Here is a 22,853-nt window from a genome sequence, read left to right on the forward strand (position 1 = left end):
TATTGAATGAAATTGTGTAATAATAGTCTGGTAACAGCACCGATCATAAACACAGGCCTGAGCGCCGCACGCTTTAAATAATGAAAGCGTATCGGACGGCTGGAAAGAGGAAATTGCTGGTTTGAACGTTTGACTGACATGAAAAATAATAAAAAAAAAAGAAAAGCCCCAGTTCGAGGCATGCTTTTACTCATTTTTCCCCTCATCTCCGGAATGTTCTGAGGCGAAGAAAAAGTTTCGAGCCGAATCCCAACCTTCAGGCGTGAATAATCGATTCTCTGAGCGGCGAGAGCAACGCTGCTGCTGCATTTGTTCATCAGTTAGCGTTAACTCGTTTCCTGGACGTAATTGGAAACAGTTTGTTGGTTTCGAACAAATGAGTCTTGATATAAAATGCAAATTGGAAAAAAGGATTCAGTAATAAATAACAGTGCAGTGGATAGAAGCTCTAAATGAATTTCGTGTTTTCAAGAGAAAAAGAAAAAAAAAGGAATATTAATGGCTGATTCATTACACAGATCTTTTATACGTCAAGCTGCTGGAGAATTTAGAACTGAATATGAAGCTACTGAAAGAAAGAAAGTGAAATTGAAGCAGGTTTCCTCGGCGCTATTTCACCGCAGCTGGAAGAAGTTTCTCCTTGAGATTTATTCAGTATCAGGAAACGCCATGAGGAGTGTTCAAGCTTCTCGGCTCTGGTGTCACTTTTTTCGGGAGAAGACTGTAAAGTTGCTTTTGGCTAAATGCAGAACATGACACTGAACAGTTCAGTGGTGCTGACAGGAAGCTGAAGTCCTGCAGCACTCTGCAGCGAGAGAGGGAGAGAGAGAGAGAGAGAGAGAGGGGGGAGATCTCCTCATGTATCTTCATGGCAGAAATAATGGTCTGGAGACGTGAAGAGACTGGAGGACAAAAATAACGTGGGTAGTGGCCTACTTAATGCTGCAGCAGTGGGGAATCTGGGCACCAAGAAACCCTGGGAACATTCACACCTACTGTTACTACGTTCATCTCAGCAGATATATAAAATATAGACAAAAGTATTGGGACCCCCGACTTTTTCACCCAGAAGTGGAAGTGGTTTCTCCTCAAACTGCAAAATGTTAACAGAAAGTTGGAGACACACAATTATATATATATAAAACATGTCTAGATGCTGAAGCATGAAATTTCCCCTTTACTTCCCTGGTTTCCTTCTTAAACTGCACTTCACCACTACTGAGGTTACCGCTGATGTCGTGACGTTGATGCGTAAAAGAAACATCAGAAGACATGAACGAAAAAACTTTACTCCTGTTTCCTCCCCTGACCTATAGAGGGCACACACTCAAAAAATGAATCTATCTATCTTATTAGTAGTATTATTTTTATTATATTTAATATTTATAATTTATTTATTATTATTTTTATTTAATTATTATCATTATTATTATTAATATTATTATAATTATTTAATTTTATATATATATATATATATATATATATATATATATATATATATATATATATATATATAATTATCTATGGCTATGACATAGACAGAGAAATAGATAAATGGATGGATGGATAGATCGATACAGTAGAAAGAGAGATCTTTCCCTCCTGACTACACCATTCTAGTTTGTTTTTCTTCTTTCTCACGCTGTATATTTACTTCATTTCTTGTAAGCTTACATTCAAAACTGGTCCATTTCAGATCTTTGACACTGTTCTTTTCATTCGACAGCGTGAGAGATGGATAAACATCTGTAATCTGTCCATCTTGCATATTAGGATTTAGTATTATTATTATTTTAATTAAATATAATAATCCTAGACTTCCTGTAGCTTGGAGGTGCTGGGATTTGAACTCATGACCTTCCACTCAGAAATCCAGCACCTTATCCACTGATCTCCATCACTTCCTGTTTATGTTTGAACAGGAAGTGCATGATTAATGATGCGAATATAAATGAGTGAATGAACAGTTGAATATGAAGGAATAAGTGAATAAAGTGAGCATGTAACATGGCTATAAAGCGTCATATATCAGACACTGTTATAGAAAACTTTCAGATTCCTCAGGAATGCTTTCGTTTTTTTAGCTCCTGGTTTCCTTTCGCTGCAGGGAGAATAACCTATTTACTCAACATGTGGCCCTTTTCTAGTTTTATTTTAGTAGCATCTTTTATCTCCATTCCCTTCGAGCTTTTTATATTTTTCAAAGCTTGGCGTCACTGAACCCTCAGCCTACACACCCACACACACACACACACACACACACACACACACACACGTGGCAGGTTGAGAGTCATAAGCGCTAATTCAGCTTGTCTGTTTAGTTCAGCTGCTTTGTTCACATTTCCACGTTTCTTTTCTCTCTGTGGGTGAATAGAGGTGTGTGTACGCTCTGAAAAGCAGGATCTCTGCGGCAGTAACGAGTGCAGGAATGAGAAAGGGAAAGACAGAGGAAGTGATGCGTGACCGTCACCTCTCTCTCCGCTGCTCTTTCCTTCGCAATAAATTCGATCGCGGTGCTGTGCTTTTTTAATTATACATATCTGCACTGTGCACTCACTTATTTTCTCCGGGTTGCCAGGTACTCCTGACGCCCGAGGTGCTATGTGTGTGTGTGTGTGTCTTGAGGCTGAACTGATTGTATTAAAGGTGTGTATATGTATGAGCATTTCTACACCAGTGTTTATGTAGGTCAAGGCATCATTCACTCTGGGTGTGTGTGTGTGTGTGTGTGTAGTCAAAAAATGTTTTTATAAAAATGAAGGTCATTTACTAACAGGCAAATCTCATTCGTATAGTTTTATAAAAACAGCTGCTTTCACAATCCACTATTCACACCTGAACTCCTTCCAGCCAATCACAATCCACTATTCACACCTGAACTCCTTCCAGCCAATCACAATCCACTATTCACACCTGAACTCCTTCCAGCCAATCACAAACCAGTATTCACACCTGAACTCCTTCCAGCCAATCACAATCCACTATTCACACCTGAACTCCTTCCAGCCAATCACAATCCACTATTCACACCTGAACTCCTTCCAGCCAATCACAATCCACTATTCACACCTGAACTCCTTCCAGCCAATCACAATACACTATTCACACCTGAACTCCTTCCAGCCAATCACAATCCACTATTCATACCTGAACTCCTTATAGCCAATCACAATCCACTATTCACACCTGAACTCCTTCCAGCCAATCACGATCCACTATTCACCTGAACTCCTTCCAGCCAATCACAATCCACTATTCACACCTGAACTCCTTCCAGCCAATCACAAACCAGTATTCACACCTGAACTCCTTCCAGCCAATCACAATCCACTATTCACACCTGAACTCCTTCCAGCCAATCACAATCCACTATTCACACCTGAACTCCTTCCAGCCAATCACAATCCACTATTCACACCTGAACTCCTTCCAGCCAATCACAATACACTATTCACACCTGAACTCCTTCCAGCCAATCACAATCCACTATTCACACCTGAACTCCTTCCAGCCAATCACAATCCACTATTCACACCTGAACTCCTTCCAGCCAATCACAATCCACTATTCACACCTGAACTCCTTCCAGCCAATCACAATCCACTATTCACACCTGAACTCCTTCCAGCCAATCACAATCCACTATTCACACCTGAACTCCTTCCAGCCAATCACAATCCAGCATTTACACCTGAACAACTTCCAGCCTTTATTAAATATATTAATAATTATCATATTAAATAAATTTACTAGTTGCACTTTATCTCCAAAAGTATTAGGACACCTGCCATTCCTACCCATATGTGGTTTCCACAAACTCAAAGAAACCAAATTGAATCCGACGTCTTCTAGCTCCATAAAATTCTGCTTTCCATGGGTTGGAAGATCTCTGACTATAGAGCTCCAACCTTTTGAACAGCTTTGGGATGAAAGTGAACTCTGACTGCACCCCAGGTCTGACTGCACTTACCAATCTTATGCTCACGAGTCCTCAAACCTTTTTGTTAAGTGCATTTAAACACTTGTCCTGCATATACAGTTTGTGTAAAAACAAAAAGCACCTCAAACTACAGGACGTCACCATTTACAGTGATTTATAGATCATATTTTCTCCCTGTTTTTAAACTCGCTGAAAGGCTTAGAAATGACCTGAGAGGTGTAATCGCTTTAGCTGGAGTTATGAAAAGAGGATTTAAAGAAGACGAAGGAGAAAAAGAAAAGCGATTCTCCAGCCGTACACGTGTATCAGACTGTGTAGAAGTATATCTGTATCCTGGGCTGTGTGCAGGACTCCTGTTTCAGTGTGTAGAGGTAAATAACAGGTGGGTGTTACACATATTTGCGATTCTCAGCCCCACACCTAAAAACACAACCTTGATGTATTAAAGGGCTTCGAGTGCAACGGGGCTGCAGGCTGTTCTGATTATTTCAAGGGCTCAGATCTCTGGCGCAGTCGACTCGCTGATTTTCCCAGGACTGTGGAGTCAGGAAGCGTGGGTGAGACACGGCCATGGGCACCAAACCCAGCACGCTGACACGGAAACGCAGGAACGGAGGTGAAGTGAGGAAGACAGGCAGGTGCAAAACAAACCAGGCTTTGGAGAAACACGCCGTAAGCTGTGCTGCTTTCAGCTTTGCACTTAATACCAACCATTAAAAGCATGTCGTATCTGAAAGGGGTTTTATTTCTCGTTGTCGTTAAACTGCTAGTGTTTCTCCTCCCTGAGAGTCTGCATGTGGAAAGCAGGGCCGGGATATCTACAGCGTCTGGGAATTACTCTAGAAACACAATCGATTAGGAGTAAGAACTGTTTTGGACCAGCTTCATCTCCATCATGGGTCAGAATGCGGAGCTGGACAACCTCCATAGATACTGTACCATGGTGTCAATTTAGACTAGCTAGAAATGTCTAGGAGGATCCACTGTGTACCAGAAAGGGATGGTGAGGAAGTTCTGGAGTTCCTCACAGAGTACGATATTGGAGATCATGACATGTCAAACTGATGAAGAAGTCTGGATTGGTCTTGGGCTGCTCACAAAACAAAACAATAAGCGTCTAAATATAAATAGAAACAAGTCAAATGAGGTGCAGTGCAGTGAGATAATTACACGTGGTAAGATTTCTTGAAATAAGAAAATATATCTAGGTTTTAGAAAAAAACAAAAGGTCTTAAGCATTAAAACACATTCAAGCAGTCATTTTAGTCCAATTCAAGATTTAGTCCAATTCACTTAAATTGTCCGGTTTTTTTTTGCTATTCTTCAATTCGTCTTTCACGATTATTTATTCAAATGAAGATGCTTTGTGTAACACACAGTAGTTACGATGCAAAAACAAAGCGAAAAAGTGAAATCATTGCTGTTTCCCAGAATACTTCCACTGATTGCAACATAAATCATTATTGAATGTACTTTGTCGTTACTGAACAACATAAGAAACTGCAATCAAACTACAGAACATCTTACTGTAGTAAAAAAAAGACAAATAATTTGTATAAAGAGTAAAGTTCCCAAAAAATTAGAAGCTACTGGATAATGTTTGGAAAGTCTGTGGTGACTCAATACTGCAGACTCATCATTTGTTATTAGATTGTAAAAAAAAAGTGTTGGCGTCGACATAAACAATTGGAATCTAATAATCTAATACAAGTCCTACGTGTGATTATTGAACTTTTTTTTACTGGGAAAAACTTAAAACCAGTTACTTTAAGCTTAAGTAAGTAAGAATAAATAAAAAAGATAAAGAACTTTTAAACAAGCCTAAAAATCCTGAACAGTCTGCTTTTAAAAAAATATATAAAAAGATTTATACGATTTTGATGATGGAATAATATTAAAAGTCTGAGGAGTTTTTGAGGAGCATTGGGCAGTTTTATGGTGGTGGGGAAAAAAAGGCACTTAAACCACTTCCTGGACAATGCATCAACATCATCATCTCCATGAGCTGAGGATGAAACTATGGAGCTCCTTCATCAAAAGATTGGTTCAGCTCGACTGTAAGAAAGAAGCAGTTTAAGATTAAGTATTTCATGACATTTAATTATCACGTTACGTTAAGACGAGAATCCGAACATCTGGAATGTGAAAAAATATGTTGGAAATTCTGAAGTGAAATAAGCTTGTGGAGCTTCTGAAGGTGGCCATGAAGAAACACCTGAAACAACCGAACCAGGGTTCGAAACTGATCTACTCAGTAATGAGGTTCTTGGGTTATAGTTCATAGAATCACTGCCTTAAACCATCAATCAGACATGAAGGTAAATCTCCACACATGCAGTGACTCAAGCTAAGAATCAAATCAGGGAGCCTGGAGATGTGAGGAAGCAATGGTGCTTATCAAGATGAAGCTCTTAGATGATTCTTTCTTGGGCTAAAGTTCATGGAGGTTATATTTGTGCTTCTAAGAAGTTCTCAGAGTAAAGTTTTGTGGGTCAACGTTCTGGGACACAGGAATTTTCTGTTAAAGCTCTTGGGCTGAACTTAATTTGCTATTGATTTGGGCTAAAGTTCATGCAGTAAAGTTCTTGAACTTAAGGTTCTTGTGCTAAATGTCCTGTTTTAAAGATTTCAGGCTAAAGTTCTTGAAACTAAATGTTCTTGTGTTTTGAACGTCCTGTTTTAAATATATCAGAATAAAGTTCCTAAACTAAAGGTTTGTTTGAAAGATTTAAGTGTACAGTTCCTGAACTAAAGGTTCATGTGTAAAAAGGTCCTGTTCTAGAGACCTAAGGCTGAGGTTCTGGACTAAAATTGCTTGTGTTCAAGGTCTTGTTTTTAACGATCTAAGGCTGGAGCACTGATAGCTACCATACTGTGGTTTAGTGGTTAAGGCATTTGATTTTGGTGCTGAAGGTTGTGAGTTTAAATCCCAGCTACTCTACACTGCCATTTTTGGGCCCCTGAGCAAGGCCCTCAACCCCATATCTGCTTAGTTGTATAAATAAGGTAACTGTAAGTCGCTCTGCATAAGTGTGTCTAACACATGCTGTACTTGCTAAAGTTCCTGAATTAAAGGTTCTTGTGTTGAAGAACTTGTTCTAGAGATCTAAAGTGGTTAAAGTTCCTGAACCTTTAAGGTGTTAAAGGTCCTCTCTTGAGAGATGTATTCCTAAAGTTCTTAAACTAAATATTTTTGTGTTTTAAAGTTCCTGTTTTAAAGATCTGACAGTTAAGTTCCTAAACTAAAAGTCTCTTTTAAATATTTAAGTCTAAAGTTCCTGAACTAAAGGTTCTTGTGTTAAAAAAAACCTGTTCTAGAGATCTGAGGCTAAAGTTTGTGAACTAAAGGTTCTTGCTGGGGAGATGGTAGCGACTATACAGTAGCTTAGTGGTTAAGCCATTGGACTTAGATCATGAGTTCAAGTCCCAGGAAAACCAAACTGCCCCCATCCTGGGCCCCTGAGCAAGGCCCTTAACCTCATAGCTGTTCAGGTGTATAAATGAGGAAACTGTAAGCTGCTCTGGTTAAGAGCATCTTCCACATGCCATAAATGTTCCTGAGCTAAAGGGTTTTTTGGTCAAAGGTCCTGTTTTTACAGATTTAAAGCTGCAGTTCCTGAACTAAAGGTTCTATAAGTACTGAAATCTTCACAGACAATGTGAGGTGACACCTTCATGCTCAGTAATAAGGAGTTGTGTTTAAAAAGTCACCATTAGAAACAACAGTATTTGTACCTGAGTCATTGATTGTGACCTGCATTACAGATCATCAGACTTCACCACCAAATAACCCCGAAAGCTCTGCTCAGTGTTTGGGGTGGAGAAAGAAAATACAGCCTGTTTTTAGAGTCTTGTGTAAAAGGCATTTCTAAGTAAACAAAAGAGGCTGCTGAGAGAGAAAGTGTCGTTTGAAGGGTCCCATGTGTAATATAGAAGGAAAGGCACCCGAGGCAGTCGTTGCCTTTAACAGCTTTCATCCAGCAAAGCCAAAAGTGTGAATTCTGTAACACTGGAATACCGGATGCTGCTGAGTTGTAGAAGAATGGATATTTAAGTAAACTGGTTCTGTGGTCCATTTCAGCTACACAAACTCTTCCCAAACTCTTCCCCCAAAGCTAATGTATAGAGTATATAGTATAGTGTATATAGTGTAGACTCTATACTATATAGACTATACTATGAACTCTTTACTATATACACTAAACTATATACTCTAGACTATATACTCTAGACTCTAGAGTATAGAGTATATAGTATAGAGAATATACTAGTATATAGTATAGAGTATATAGTATATAGTGTATATAGAATAGTGTATAGAGTATATAATATAGAGTATATAGTATATAGTGTATATAGTATAGAGTATATAGTATAGTGTATAGTGTATATAGTATAGTGTATATAGTATATAGTGTATATAGTATAGAGTATATAGTATAGTGTATAGAGTATATAGTGTGTATATAGTATGGAGTATATAGTATAGTGTATAGTGTATATAGTGTATATAGTATAGTGTATAGAGTATATAGTATATAGTATAATTATATAGTATATAGTATATATAGTGTATATAGTATATAGTGTATATAGTATAGTGTATAGAGTATATAGTATAGTATATAGTATAGGTATATAGTATAGAGTATATAATATAGAGTATATAGTATATAGTGTATATAGTATAGTATATAGTATAGAGTATATAGTATAGTGTATAGTGTATATAGTATAGTGTATAGAGTATATATATATAGTATAGAGTATATATAGTATATAGTGTATAGAGTATATAGTATATAGTGTATAGAGTATAGAGTATATAGCATAGTGTATAGTGTATAGTGTATAGAGTATATAGTAAATAGTGTATATAGTATAGTGTATATAGTATAGAGTATATAGTATAGTGTATATAGTATAGTGTATATAGTATATAGAGTATAGAGTATATAGCATAGTGTATAGTGTATATAGTATAGTGTATAGAGTATATATAGTGTATAGTATAGAGTATATAGTATAGTGTATAGAGTATATAGTATATAATTATATAGTATATAGTATAATTATATAGTATATAGTATATAGTATATAGTATAGTGTATAGTATATATAGTATAGTATAGTGTATATAGTGTATAGTATATATAGTATAGAGTATATAGTACAGTGTATAGAGTATATAGTATATAGTGTATAGAGTATAGAGTATATAGCATAGTGTATAGTGTATATAGTATAGTGTATAGAGTATATAGTAAATAGTGTATATAGTATAGTATAGTGTATATAGTATAGAGTATATAGTATAGTGTATATAGTATAATTATATAGTATATAGTGTATAGAGTATAGAGTATATAGCATAGTGTATAGTGTATATAGTATAGTGTATAGAGTATATAGTATAGTGTATATAGTATAGAGTATATAGTATAGTGTATAGAGTATATAGTGTGTATATAGTATAGTGTATATACTCTATACTATATACACTATACTATATACTCTATACACTATCTATTAGAACTTCTGAGAAGATTGGAGATAATTATAAGAGCAAATTGGGACTAAATGCGGAATACGATGCTCAAAAAGCACCGTACTTATGACCAGGTGTCTGCAAACGTTTGCCATTATAGTGTATTTTATACATAAAACATTACATGCATTTGGATGGTAGTCAGGTGCTTGTGCAGATGTTTGGTTCTGGATTTAGGTTTCAATAGATGTAATGCAAACGTCCAGAACATCATCCAGTCACAGTCAGAAGAATGTTGGATGAATACACTGCTTGCTTGGCCACGACCTTCAGCATAAATCTTCTCAATTCTGGACGCGTGATTGATAAGGATGTGTTTTTACTCCTAATGAATCCGTCAAGAACGTTGTCGAGAAATGTGCCTCTGCTAAATTAGCGTGTCAGGAGACTGCTATTCATGAGGATGACGTGGCTTCAATCATTGCTTCTTTCTCTTACACACACACACGTTCCTCATTACTCCGGCTTGTTGTGATCTACTCGTGTGTGGTTCTCCACAGGCTACAGAGAGAGGAGAAGGCGAGTCCTGGGAGAAGGATCTGGAATCTCGATAGATTGCGGCCATGTGCTGGAGTTCATTCCCTGTGAAGATCCTGTGTGTTTCCAGTGGCGGGTTGAGGATGAAGGAGCATGCAGGGCTAACGAGGGGACCTGCGGCTCAGGCGTCAGAAGGCGATCAGTGACCTGCGTCAACTCTGAAGGTACCGTAACATTACTTTGGCAGTTTTTCTGAACATTCAGGTACGGTCCTTGATTGTTTTTTAACGATCGGTAGCTCCTGACTTGTGGTGCTGCAGCTCAGGCATCGCTTTCATCCGACCTTTTTATATTTTATTTTTCAACCCGCTGCTGGTTCGAGGAAATGATTAGTGGAGTTCGGCGGGCGCCCAAATATATGGTGCTTTGAAGGCTGCAAGGCTCCGATGCAATCTGACAATCTCCTGATTGGGAACATCCTCAAAACGCTTCCCGGCGGTTTTACGGGCCTCTTGTTAAATCCCTGAGGATATGCCTGGTCTTTTAAAGCGGATCTATAAAAAGTGACTGTTCCTCGACGCTGTATTTTACAGTCTGCCTCCTTCATGATCTTTCTGAACTTTTTAAAGACTTTCTGTGGTGGTATTTGGAAAAATAGTAAAAAAAAAAAGTAAAGTCACGTGACCCAATTTATGAAAGAGGGATGGCAGGTGGATGGTGGAGCTGATGCGAGTGTAATTGGCCATCTATCTCCCCTCGCCTTTACGCCTAATTACACTGTCTTTTTTTACCCCCTTTATCATTCTGTCACAATAGATTATATGTAGGTTTATTAAAGAGGCAGGAGAGGATGGCAATAAACGAGCTAATGAAGGCGCGTGATGAGAATTGACCCTGTGAGCGTGTGAGCAGGTGCGTCACGGAGAAACAGGATGAGATGTAGCTGGACTTTTTAACGCGTTCTTTACCCTGTGTACTTACAAGAAATGTATCCGGACCTGGAAAGTTTTTTTTACCAGTGTCCAGACTTCCTGTCTTTTTATTCTCTTCCGGTCTGCCTGATTTATCCTGATGCTCAATTGGAGGCCACTCTATGTGAGGATGGTTTCACATGAACAGCCTAAAGATCCATGAAGTTCCTGAGCAACTCAAGAACTTCTGCATGAACAGGTCAATTAAATTATTTTCTATTTGTAGAGAGCTTTTAACAACGAATACTGTCTCTAAGCAGCTTTAGAAATATAATTGTAAGTTTCTCCCTAATAAATGAGCTATTGGCGACTGTGCTGAAGGAAAAAACTCTCTGAGATGGCAAGGAACCTTAAGAGGAACCAGACTCAAAAATTAACTTATCCTCATCCTCGACACTTCATTGCATATTCTTCATTAGTGAAGTGTGCAAGGATGAACTGTGGTCCTGAACTTTTGTAGTAGACTGTTGAAATTAATTCCAGTCCAAATCCTGTCTTAATGTTCTTGAGTTGCTCAGAATTTTATGGCCTATAATTGATGAGAACTCAAACTAGGATAAACTGGGCAGATCTGAAGAGAAGAACAGGACAGAAAAATGCTCACTGGGACCTCAGGAGCATGTTTATATTGACAGAGAGAGAGAGAGAGAGAGAGAGAGAGAGAGAGAGAGAGAGAGAGAGAGAAGTAAAACAATTAAAAAGGCTCTACAAACACAATTTAAATAAAGAAGCTATATATGAGATATATATATATATATATATATATATATATATATATATATACAGTATGTATGTGTGTGTGTGTGAGATCAGTGCGAAGAAGATTCGCTGCATTTCAAAAGTTTGTAGAACTTTGACCTGTGAATTCGTATCACATAAAGAAGTGTGACCGATAGAAGATTGATACATCTTCAGCAAATCCACGACGGAGGAAACACTGATTAGAGTGGATTAGAGCGACGTGCCACAGCAGCCTCTTTTATACAACAGCGCTTCGAAGGAATATAAAATCCGCATCAGCATGTTACAGATGCAGAGTTTGAGTTATCGTTAACTATATTAACACATTAGCTTGTTATATACACACGCTATTGCCAAAAGTATTGGGACACCCAACCTTTCCTGCTCTATGTGGTTCTTTTCCAAACTGTTACCACAAAACTGGAGGCACACAATTGTACAGGACGTCAGGAACACAAATATCCATAAACACACTCCAAAAATCTAGTGGAACATCTTCCCAGAAGAGTGGAGGGAATTATAAGTGACTAAATGTGGAATGCGATGCTCAAAAATCACATACCGTACTTATGACCAGGTGTCCTAATACTTTTGGAAATATAGTGTATATATATATACAGTGAGGAAAATAAGTATTTGAACATGCTGCTATTTTGCAAGTTCTCCCACTTAGAAATCATGGAGGGGTCTGAAATTGTCATCGTAGGTGCATGTTCACTGTGAGAGACATAATCTAAAATAAAAAAAATCCAGAAATCACAATGTATGATTTTTTAACTCTTTATTTGTATGATACAGCTGCAAATAAGTATTTGAACACCTGAGAAAGTCAATGTTAATATTTGGTACAGTAGACTTTGTTTGCAATTACAGAGGTCAAATGTTTCCTGTAGTTTTTCACCAGGTTTGCACACACTGCAGGAGGGATTTCGGCCCACTCCTCCACACAGATCTTCTCTAGATCAGTCAGGTTTCTGGCCTGTCGCTGAGAAACATGGAGTTTGAGCTCCTCAAAGATTCTCTATTGGGTTTAGGTCTGGAGACTGGCTAGGCCACGCCAGAACCTTGATATGCTTCTTACAGAGCCACTCCTTGGTTATCCTGGCTGTGTGCTTGGTCATTGTCATGTTGGAAGACCCAGCCTCGACCCATCTTCAATGCTCTAACTGAGGAAGGAGGTTGTTCCTCAAAATCTCGCAATACATGGCCCCGGTCATCCTCTCCTTAATACAGTGCAGTCGCCCTGTCCCATGTGCAGAAAAACACCCCAAAGCATGATGCTACCACCCCATGCTTCACAGTAGGGATGGTGTTCTTGGGATGGTACTCATCATTCTTCTTCCTCCAAACACGTTTAGTGGAATTATGACCCAAAAGTTCTATTTTGGTCTCATCTGACCACATGACTTTCTCCCATGACTCCTCTGGATCATCCAAATGGTCATTGGCAAACTTAAGATGTGTCTGGACATGTGCTGGTTTAAGCAGGGGAACCTTCCGTGCCATGCATGATTTCAAACCATGACGTCTTAGTGTATTACCAACAGTAACCTTGGAAGCGGTGGTCCCAGCTCTTTTCAGGTCATTGACCAGCTCCTCCCGTGTAGTTCTGGGCTGATTTCTCACCTTCCTTAGGATCATTGAGACCCCACGGTGAGATCTTGCATGGAGCCCCAGTCCGAGGAGATTGACAGTCATGTTTAGCTTCTTCCATTTTCTAATGATTGCTCCAACAGTGGACCTTTTTCACCAAGCTGCTTGGCAATTTCCCGTAGCCCTTTCCAGCCTTGTGGAGGTGTACAATTTTGTCTCTAGTGTCTTTGGACAGCTCTTTGGTCTTGGCCATGTTAGTAGTTGGATTCTTACTGATTGTATGGGGTGGACAGGTGTCTTTATGCAGCTAACGACCTCAAACAGGTGCATCTAATTTAGGATAATAAATGTAGTGGAGGTGGACATTTTAAAGGCAGACTAACAGGTCTTTGAGGGTCAGAATTCTAGCTGATAGACAGGTGTTCAAATACTTATTTGCAGCTGTATCATACAAATAAATAGTTTAAAAATCATAGATTGTGATTTCTGGATTCTTTTTTTTTTTTAGATTATGTCTCTCACAGTGGACATGCACCTACGATGACAATTTCAGACCCCTCCATGATTTCTAAGTGGGAGAACTTGCAAAATAGCAGCGTGTTCAAATACTTATTTTCCTCACTATATATTTATTCTCAAAATAAATGTGCTTGTCTTTAATACTCATTTGATGGCAGGAAGCGATTAATAAAAGCTCTTGGTCTGTTTTTTCGTACAATTCCTTGTTGACCTCATACTCAGAAGAGCGCTTTTAATGAACGCTGAGTTTCTTTTTTCAGATTGAGGTAAAAGTTAATTAGGTCCATATCTATAGATAAAGCAGATTAGCGCAGCAGGAGAGAAGCACATAATGATAGTTATTAGCATCAGAATTGCTCTGCTGATTCTGATCTCACGAGCGGCGAGCGGTTCAAGCAAATCAGCCTGGGAGTGCTCGGAGTTTTGCTATTTAAACCCAGCGCTGTGTCCTGCTCAGCCTCAGCCTCGGGTCTGTGTATAATGGAAAGCTCTGTGGGACACGAGTCCAATTCACTGCAGCTTCATTTCGACCTCACTGAAGGATTTTCACCGAGTTCTCTCAGGTAATTAAGGTCAGGAGGAAAAAAAAATTGGCCGGTTCCTGCTGCATTATATCCTCAATAACAATCTCTTTCTGTGCTCTCTGAGGATCCATGCTACTACAAATGTTCAAGATCCAGATCTCTGCTTACTTTCTGTACAATAGAGTACATGAGGAAATAAATGTACTCGTGTATATTTTCAGACGTATGCAAATGTGCGTATATTTCTTTCGAGAGGCTGAGATGAGTATGTTTTATTAAATAAAAGAACACATTTTAAAGAGGGGAAACTGCAGTTATTTTTGGAAATTCTCTCCTGCTACATTTATACACTCATCCCAGTACATCCTGCTTCACTCCGTCAACGGGGAACCACTACGATGGGATCGTCACTGTTGGCCGTCTCTGAAACATCTGAGCGTGTCATCACTGTACTTATAGTCTTCTGTAGATAGCCGTGGATTTTACACCTTTGTTCACAAGAAACTTCAGCACCACACGCTGTCCAATGCACACTGTTGTCTGGCATCTTGATTAACGCTCTCTGGACCGGCTCTTGATATACACACACCACAAAGTTATAGAAATACTCTTTAACTCCGCCCATGACACGCCTCCAGGAGCTTTTAGAGAGAAGCTGCATCTTTTCTTTCATAAAGCTGATCAAATAAAAGATTGTTCTGAGATGTGATGCATGCAAGACTACTGTATAGATACTCAAGATGAAGATTGAGATGAGATTGGCTGAAAGTGTGTGTGTGTGTGTTATAGTTCTTTACTTTACAGAGATCCTAAACAAGGCATTCCTTTTTTTCCTCACTGTAAGATATTGCGATATAATTTAAATCTTTATTCCAGAAATGATTCTTCTCCATACATGAGCCATTTCTTGATTCACCCTGCAGTGCATGCAATCTCACCTTACGCTGTAAAAACCCCTGCGTATGATATCAAACCCCCACGGCTCCGTCCCACCGCTGCACTGATTTGTTTTCTCCTACTGCAAGAAAAGATTCGCAGTCTGTCACGTTTGATTGACACCCTCCTGACTCGCCAGGCTCTCTTTACAAACACACAGCTGAAGGTTTCAGATCGCCCGAACACGCTGCTTTTTACTGCCGAGCCTAAAAAATCTCTCTTTTTTCTATTTTTTAAGGAAATAAAGTTCCTCTATACTCTTATATCTCATATTCTGTTTCCTGAGGACTTTTTGGTAGAATAATTTTATCACCATATCATTATGCACCTGAGCAGCTGACCATTGCTCACGAGCCCTGCATGAGCAGCTTTGGCATTCCTGATTCTTAAACTGGCTACTGATCCATGGTGTTCTTCTCATAGATGTTGTTCTTCTGTGTTCTAATGTAGAGCAAAGATTTAAAAAAATCCACTTTACTCTTTCCAACTGGTCAGAACACAGGTGGCTCAAAAGCCTTTAAGCCTCTGACCTTCTGAGCAGTAACTGATCAGAGATATAAAGAACTGAGCCACCAATATGCCACCACTAGGCTGCTACTGGTTTATCACAGAACCACTACTGAGACATCACTGAGCAATCACTGGGCCTCTACTGAGCCTCTACTGAGCTACTGGACTACTACCATCTAGCTATCACTAAGCTATCAATAGACCAATACTAAATCATCACTAAACCAACACTGAAACATCACTGGACCACTAATGAGCTGTCACTGAACCATCACTGAGCCATCACTGGACCACTACTGAGCCATCAGTGAGACCTCACTGGACTACAGCTGAACCATCACTGGACCACTAGTAAACTATCACTGAGCCATCACTGAACTATCATTTAGCCATCAATGAACTGACACTGAGCTTTCACTGAGCTATCACTGAGCTATCACTGAGCCATCGCTGAGCCACCACTGAACTATCACTGAACTATCACTGCTCTGAACTGGTCTGGTTGTTAAACCAAGTGAAATTACTTTGAGGAAACATGCATCTATAAGTCCTGCACTTACCATCACCTAATGACTAACTCGACCATATTCAGCAATCCGAAGCCAGTTTTTTGGGGTTCTGAAAAAGCGTCTCCTTGCTTCTTCAGGTTGCTCTCACCTGCATTGTTGTTCTGCAGAACTAAAAATACTGTATGTCCACGAGAAATTTGTCCAACGAGTTTCTCAGAACTTCTTTTCAAAGAGCAGCCTGACTCATTAGCGTTTCACCCTGCAGAGCTTCAGCAGCATGTCCGCCATTTACTCCCACTAACACGGAAAATGGAGAAAGACGGAGGTTTAACAGAAGACACATCGGCGAGCTTATTTCAGACTTTAAAGATTCCGTTTCACTAAAATTGGGTGAGGTGTCTGGTGCGATTACATGGGACAGATTCTGAGCTTTCTCTCCGAGCTGACAGTCAGCCCCATGTAGCCCTTTCTCTCTCTCTCTCTCTCTCTCTCTCTCTCTCTCTCTCTCTCTCTCTCTCTCTCTCTCTCTGTCTCTCTGTTCCTCATCCATGCACCGTGTGTTTGCATTTCTGAGTTCCTCTAGTTTCTTCAGCGATGGCCTCCATCTTTTCTAAACCAAGACTGGCAGATCCCATCTCACTATTCCACATCTCCTTAAAGTCGCCCAACTTCTCACAGCAGCCAGATTTGTACTCGTGCTTCCTCCTCGAGCTCGTCTCCGGCTCTCCTTTATGTCTGCTGACAGGATTCCTGTTTTACTGCTGTGTTGAGTTCAAACAGGAAGCCGACTTCAATCCTGTTAAGAAATGGAAAATGCGAGACTCCTGCGAGAACGTTGGAAAAAATTGCTTTATATTCAGGAAAGTGCCTGTTTGAAATCTTTCTCAAAGTCCTGTGTGAGGTTCATGCTTTTTATCCGAACTGCCTGACCGTAGTGCAGTCAGGAAATCAGACCTACATTCCCTTTGCTCTGAACATCTACTGTGTGTTATTACAATTTATATAAAGTGTTGATCTGCATATAAAAACATGGTTCTTCCCCAAACTGATGCAGGAGCATGACATTTTACCTTCACTTGAACTAGGAGACTAAAACCTGTTCCAGCAGGAGCATACACAAAGCCAGCTCCATGAGATGCTTTACATCAGTTGGAGTGGAAGATCTATTGAGCTCTTGAACACCTTTGAGATGAATGTGAACACTGACTGCACGCCAGGCCTCCTCACCACATCTCACCTACATCAGTACCTGATTTTATTAACACGCTTGTGGTTGAATGAATCTCCACAAAACCCTAGTGGAATATCTTCTCAGAAGAGTGGAGCTCATTATAACAGCAAAAGAGGAGTAAATGTGGAATGTTCACAAAGATTCACTTCTCACTCTGATGATGTACAAAGCTAAAGCTCAACGTATTGTTTAAAAGCTCACATTAGTGCTACTTCTATAAATGTACAACAGACTGAGCAATTAAGGGTTAAGGGCCTTGCTCAAGGGCCCAGCACTAACAGCTGGTGGTGTTGGGATTTGAACCCACAACTTTCTGATCAGAAAGCCAACAGTTCATCCAGCGAGCTACTACCACTAGAGGGTCCATCCTACATTTACATTTATTGCATTACATCATTCATACAGCTGAGCAGCTATGGGGTTAGGGGCCTTGCTCAGGGGCCCAGGAAGGGCAATCTCGTTTACAATCAATAGAGCAGATTAAGTGAAAGTGAGATGCTTTTTTATAGCTCAATCAATAATTTAATATTAAATATCGTCCAAAAATATGGCCAAATAATTTGTTTATTTTTGCCCCACTAACATCTCAAGGAAGCCACAGCTGTATAGAGTGTTGTATGTTGCCATGGTGATGCAATGTGACAGCTGGTAGTACATGTAGTAACAGTGGCAGGGAAACGAGCTGTAGGACTAAAACTATATCTTCTGTTAATAATAATAATAATAATAATAATAATAATAATAAATACACGTTGCAGCAGAATGCGAAGAGAAATGAAGCACTTTTAGCTTGGGACGGTTTCTCATCAACTTGGGTGGTTCCATGAAATTCCGGAGTAAGAACAGGAGCTTTGAGGATGGATTGGACCGTAGTTAATGTCAACAGTCTCCTACACTGACTCAGGATACAGTTTGCTTCTGATCATCATCACTGCACCCCGCAACATCGTTTATCTGCTATAAATGGACATTCGGTTCAACCCAGATGAGGATGGGTTCCTTCTTGAGTCTGGTTCCTCTCAAGGTTTGTTCCTTATGCCGTCTCGGGGAGTTTTTCTTCACCACAGTCGCCACGGGCTTGTTCATCAGAGACAAACTTACACTTATAAAGAACATCTTCACTTTTAATCACCACATTATCTGTGTAAAGCTGCTTTGAGACAATGTTCATTTAAAAGCGCAATACAAATAAACATGAATTGAATTGAATTGAACTTTCTGGATATAACTGAGTTCACATCAGAGCCTTTGTGGATCATTTCCCTGTAACACCTTGGGGAAGTGGAGTTTGAACCCATGACCTGATAAACCCAGAGTCTTAAATTCTTCAAGTAATAGCTCACTGGTTAAAGCTCTGAGTTTCTAATATCGCCAAGCTGCCACTAACCACTTTGTGCTCCAGGGGTTCTGTATCATACTGACTCTTATTGGGGAGCATCAAGACTATGGCAATTAAAAGACAATATAAAGTGATATTATCATGTAATGATGCTTCCTGTTACATCTTTCGAACCTGTTCTTACGTCTCCATAAGTACAGATAGAAATATAAAGTGTTTGTCATTAACTTCAGACCAGAGACGGTTCAAGAGCCTTTGAATTCGTTGTGTAAACGAATTTGATTGGTCGATGAAGATGATCTGCTACAGAAGGCAGAATGGGTCATGTTTAAATCAAAGATGGCTAATTAATATATACAGTGTATAAACACCAAGCAGGTAGAACATTATCACATTATAACACTGAGTGGTGAAGTAAGGAACACTGATGATCTCTTCATCATGGCACCTGTTAGTGGGTGGATTTATTTATTAAGCAGCAGGTGAACATTTTGTCCTCAAAGTTGATGTTAGAAGCAGGAAAAATGGGCGAGCGTGAGGATTTGTGCATTTGATAAATTGTGACGTCTAGACGTCTAGGTCAGAGCGTCTCCAGAATTGCAGCTCTTGTGGGCTGTTCCTGGTCTGCAGTGGTCAGAATCTATCAAAAGTGCTCCAAGGAAGGAACATACAGTAACTCCTACATGATTTAATGGCGGACACTTTCAGGCTCCTGCTCACTCGACCGCAGAATCGATCCTGCACAGATTCCCCTGTTCTTGTCAAGAAAATTGGAGGAATTCCTTCATAGTAAGTAGGACAGAGGACACTTTGTTGTGAGCACTGGGATCAGAAAATGAAATGTATCCTGATCGTTTTTTTCCCTCCAGCGAAAAAAAGACAAAAATCCATGGCTGCGTTCATCCGAAGCAAGGTGACCCGAACGAACGGCTATGGAAATGATCACGCGATCGCTCGACTCCCACATGCCTACATCATACTGCTCGGATATTTCATAACCATGGATTCTGACCTCATTTTCTCTCCTGTGGGAATCCTCACGGGCGAATACCTTCAAATTATGGATATTTTGTCATGAATCAAATGTTGCTCTTTCGAATCGTTATATACGAATCACATTTCCTTGGAGAGATGCAAAATTTGTTTCTGCTTAATTGCTTACGTTTATTTAAACCCCCCCCACACACACACACACACTGCAACCTCAGGCTAATTCTGTAATGGCGTCCTCTCAGGGAGTTATCACCCGGAGGATCAGTGTGTAATTATAGCCGCACCTCTGGCACTGACAGATGGAGTCCTGAACCGGCTACATGTCAGAAAATCAATTATCATAGGTGAAAAATGAAACAGACTTGCCATTAGTCTATTCGCTTATCTGTCTATTTTTTTTCACAGGCTGTTTTGGCACTGATTAAAGCTTTCATCTCTAAGCTGATATTCGTTTAGCTGTGTGATGTTCCTCCCAGGTTACAGCCTTGATGCAGCTCCTCATATATTATGAAACAGGATGCGTTTTTTCCGATTTCGGTTTATTTTTCGCTCACAAATGTTGTGGTTAGAACAGGGCTTCATTTTCACTCCTACTTTTCGTATTACTTTTGTCCATTAGAATGGAAAAGTTTCTCCAGGGATCCTGATTTCATATTTGAGGGTGATGATCTTCTTCGTGGATCGTGGATTTTCACCTTACACAGTACCACGATCACTTCCCAGCTGTGGTTGATGTTTGCAGAGCAGAACTGACCGTACGGATCCAAATAAGGCTTAATTTTCCTTATATACACTTTACATCTCGTTACATCTACAATTCTGCTGCTCCGAATCGCACCCAGAGATAAAGTAGTGCCAGATTATATTTCTTTTCACTGCATGAGATTTAGTTTATAGGTATTATAGTAATGAAGCTGTTGGAAACTCCTGGTGCTGTTTTTTGTTCTATTTTTTATTTCATATTATTTTTCAGATTTCTCATTCATCTTGTGCTTTGATCCAATTATAGAAATCACTGTATTTATTATATCATTTACACAACGTGCAAAAAATCCTCCATCCAGCTCAGTAAAGTCATTAGGAAATGTGTAAAAATCACAATCACAATCCATTTAGCTTTAACAGACAGACAGACAGACAGACAGACAGACAGACAGACAGACAGACAGACAGACAGACAGATAGATAGATAGATAGATAGATAGATAGATAGATAGATAGATAGATGCAGGCAGGCAAGCAGATAGATAGACAGACAGACAGACAGATAGATAGATAGATAGATAGATAGATAGATAGATAGATAGATAGATAGATAGATAGATAGACAGACAGACAGACAGACAGACAGACAGACAGACAGATAGACAGACAGACAGACAGACCGAGTCTCCAAAACGTCCTCCCAGCACGGTCCCACTATTAAACTCATTCTGTCCATCCTCGTCACTCCCAATGAACACAGCAGGATCTTTGACTTCTGCCACCTCCTGCTCCGCCTCCTGTCTTCTCGTCAATGCCACTGATAGATAAATATCTATGCCTGGTTATTTATTTTTTTGATGACTGCACGATTTATATAAGTGGCACAAAAGTGAATTCGATGCGTTATATATCAGTCTCCTCGCAGACACTGCAGTCTCAGACACGCCTGCCGTTTAGACTTCACGAGTTAAAGCTGATAAGAGCAGCAACTCTATAAAATCTCACTGTTTAACTTGAAGCTGTCCTCCACATCCACTTACCTCAAGAACATCATTATACGGCAGGTTTTTCTTCCTTCATGATCTAGTTTAAGCAGAAAACCCTTCTCCTATTTTGTACGAATTCCGATCCAAACGCTAGAATGAAACACTAATTGTTTTTTTTCCTTCATTTCTCTCTGTACCCGCGACTCACTTCCCCATGTGTCAGTCCCCCTGTGAGGCTGTAAATGATATTGCTTGTGAGGTCGACAGCGTGATTGAGCACATAAATGCAATTTCACTTCGACTGACCCTAAAAATACCCGGACCCTCATCACATCACGCTGATCGCTCTGCACTGGCCTTTTCTCCCGCCGTCCTTCAGTGGGAAAGAAAGGAACTTCAGTTGTGGAACCATCCTGGCATAGTGTGTGTGTGTGTGTGTAGATGTAGCAGCATTGTGCCAGAGGGTGTGTACCATGTGATAGATGTGTATATTAATAATGTAGGATCACCCGAGTTTACACTTCCTCTAAACACACGTGCAAACATCCCTGATATATACATATATATCGGCATAAATCGCTTGTAGCATATTTGTATTGGTAAAATACGATTTATTTATATAATTAGCAGTAGATGGGCTACACTTTTATCATGGAGAAAGTAATCGATAATTTGTGACCGATATTTTACACGTAGATCGATTTCTCCTCGTTTCTCGAGCGCGTTCTCTCAGCACCGCTGCTGCTACGTGAATACGACGTGTTGCAACGCTATGGAGACAAAGGCGTGTCCTGAGAGTCACGTAGAATACAGATTAACACGGCAGAGGTAGAGCTGTAACTTCCTGCAAGATTGCTTTGTGCTCCTGTCTGAACATCTTATTCCACATTTGGTCCCCATCTCCTGTTACAATAACCACTGCTTTCCTGGAAAGATGTTCCACTAGATTTTGTGAAAATTGGTAGAGATTCATTCAGCTACAGGGGTTGTTAGGAAAGTCAGGTTCTGATGTAGGTGAGAAGGTGAGGAGGTTCCTGTGTGTTCACATTCATCCCAAAGGAGTTTAAAAAGTTTGGAGCTCTATAGCAGGAGAGCTTTCACTCCAACCCATGGAAAGCAGATCTTCATTTAGCTGGGTATCTTTGGATCTGCTTGTTCAAGTGAAGGGAAAATGTTATGTTGCAGCATCCAGAGACGTCCAATCCCATTGTGTGCCTTCAGTATTGTGGTCACAGTTTTTTGTGCTGTCTATTAATTAAAAATGCATAAAGATGATATGTATACGGCTATAATGCCTTATAAACGCGTACACATTTGCAGGCTTGTTTGCT

General features: G+C 39.7%; 1 protein-coding gene across 3 annotated transcripts in view; it reads left to right on the top strand.

The window, feature by feature from the left end:
* Positions 1 to 22,853, top strand: part of thsd7ba (thrombospondin, type I, domain containing 7Ba) — a 266,155-nt gene that overhangs the window by 127,838 nt on the left and 115,464 nt on the right. For all 3 annotated transcript variants that reach the window (XM_046845273.1, XM_046845275.1, XM_046845274.1), the window contains one exon: positions 9,989 to 10,189. In XM_046845273.1, the coding sequence (XP_046701229.1) occupies positions 9,989 to 10,189 (201 nt within the window). The remainder of the gene's footprint in view (positions 1 to 9,988; positions 10,190 to 22,853) is intronic.

The sequence above is a fragment of the Silurus meridionalis genome, chromosome 3, assembly GCF_014805685.1.
Source record: "Silurus meridionalis isolate SWU-2019-XX chromosome 3, ASM1480568v1, whole genome shotgun sequence".
Classification (NCBI taxonomy): Eukaryota; Metazoa; Chordata; class Actinopteri; order Siluriformes; family Siluridae; genus Silurus; species Silurus meridionalis.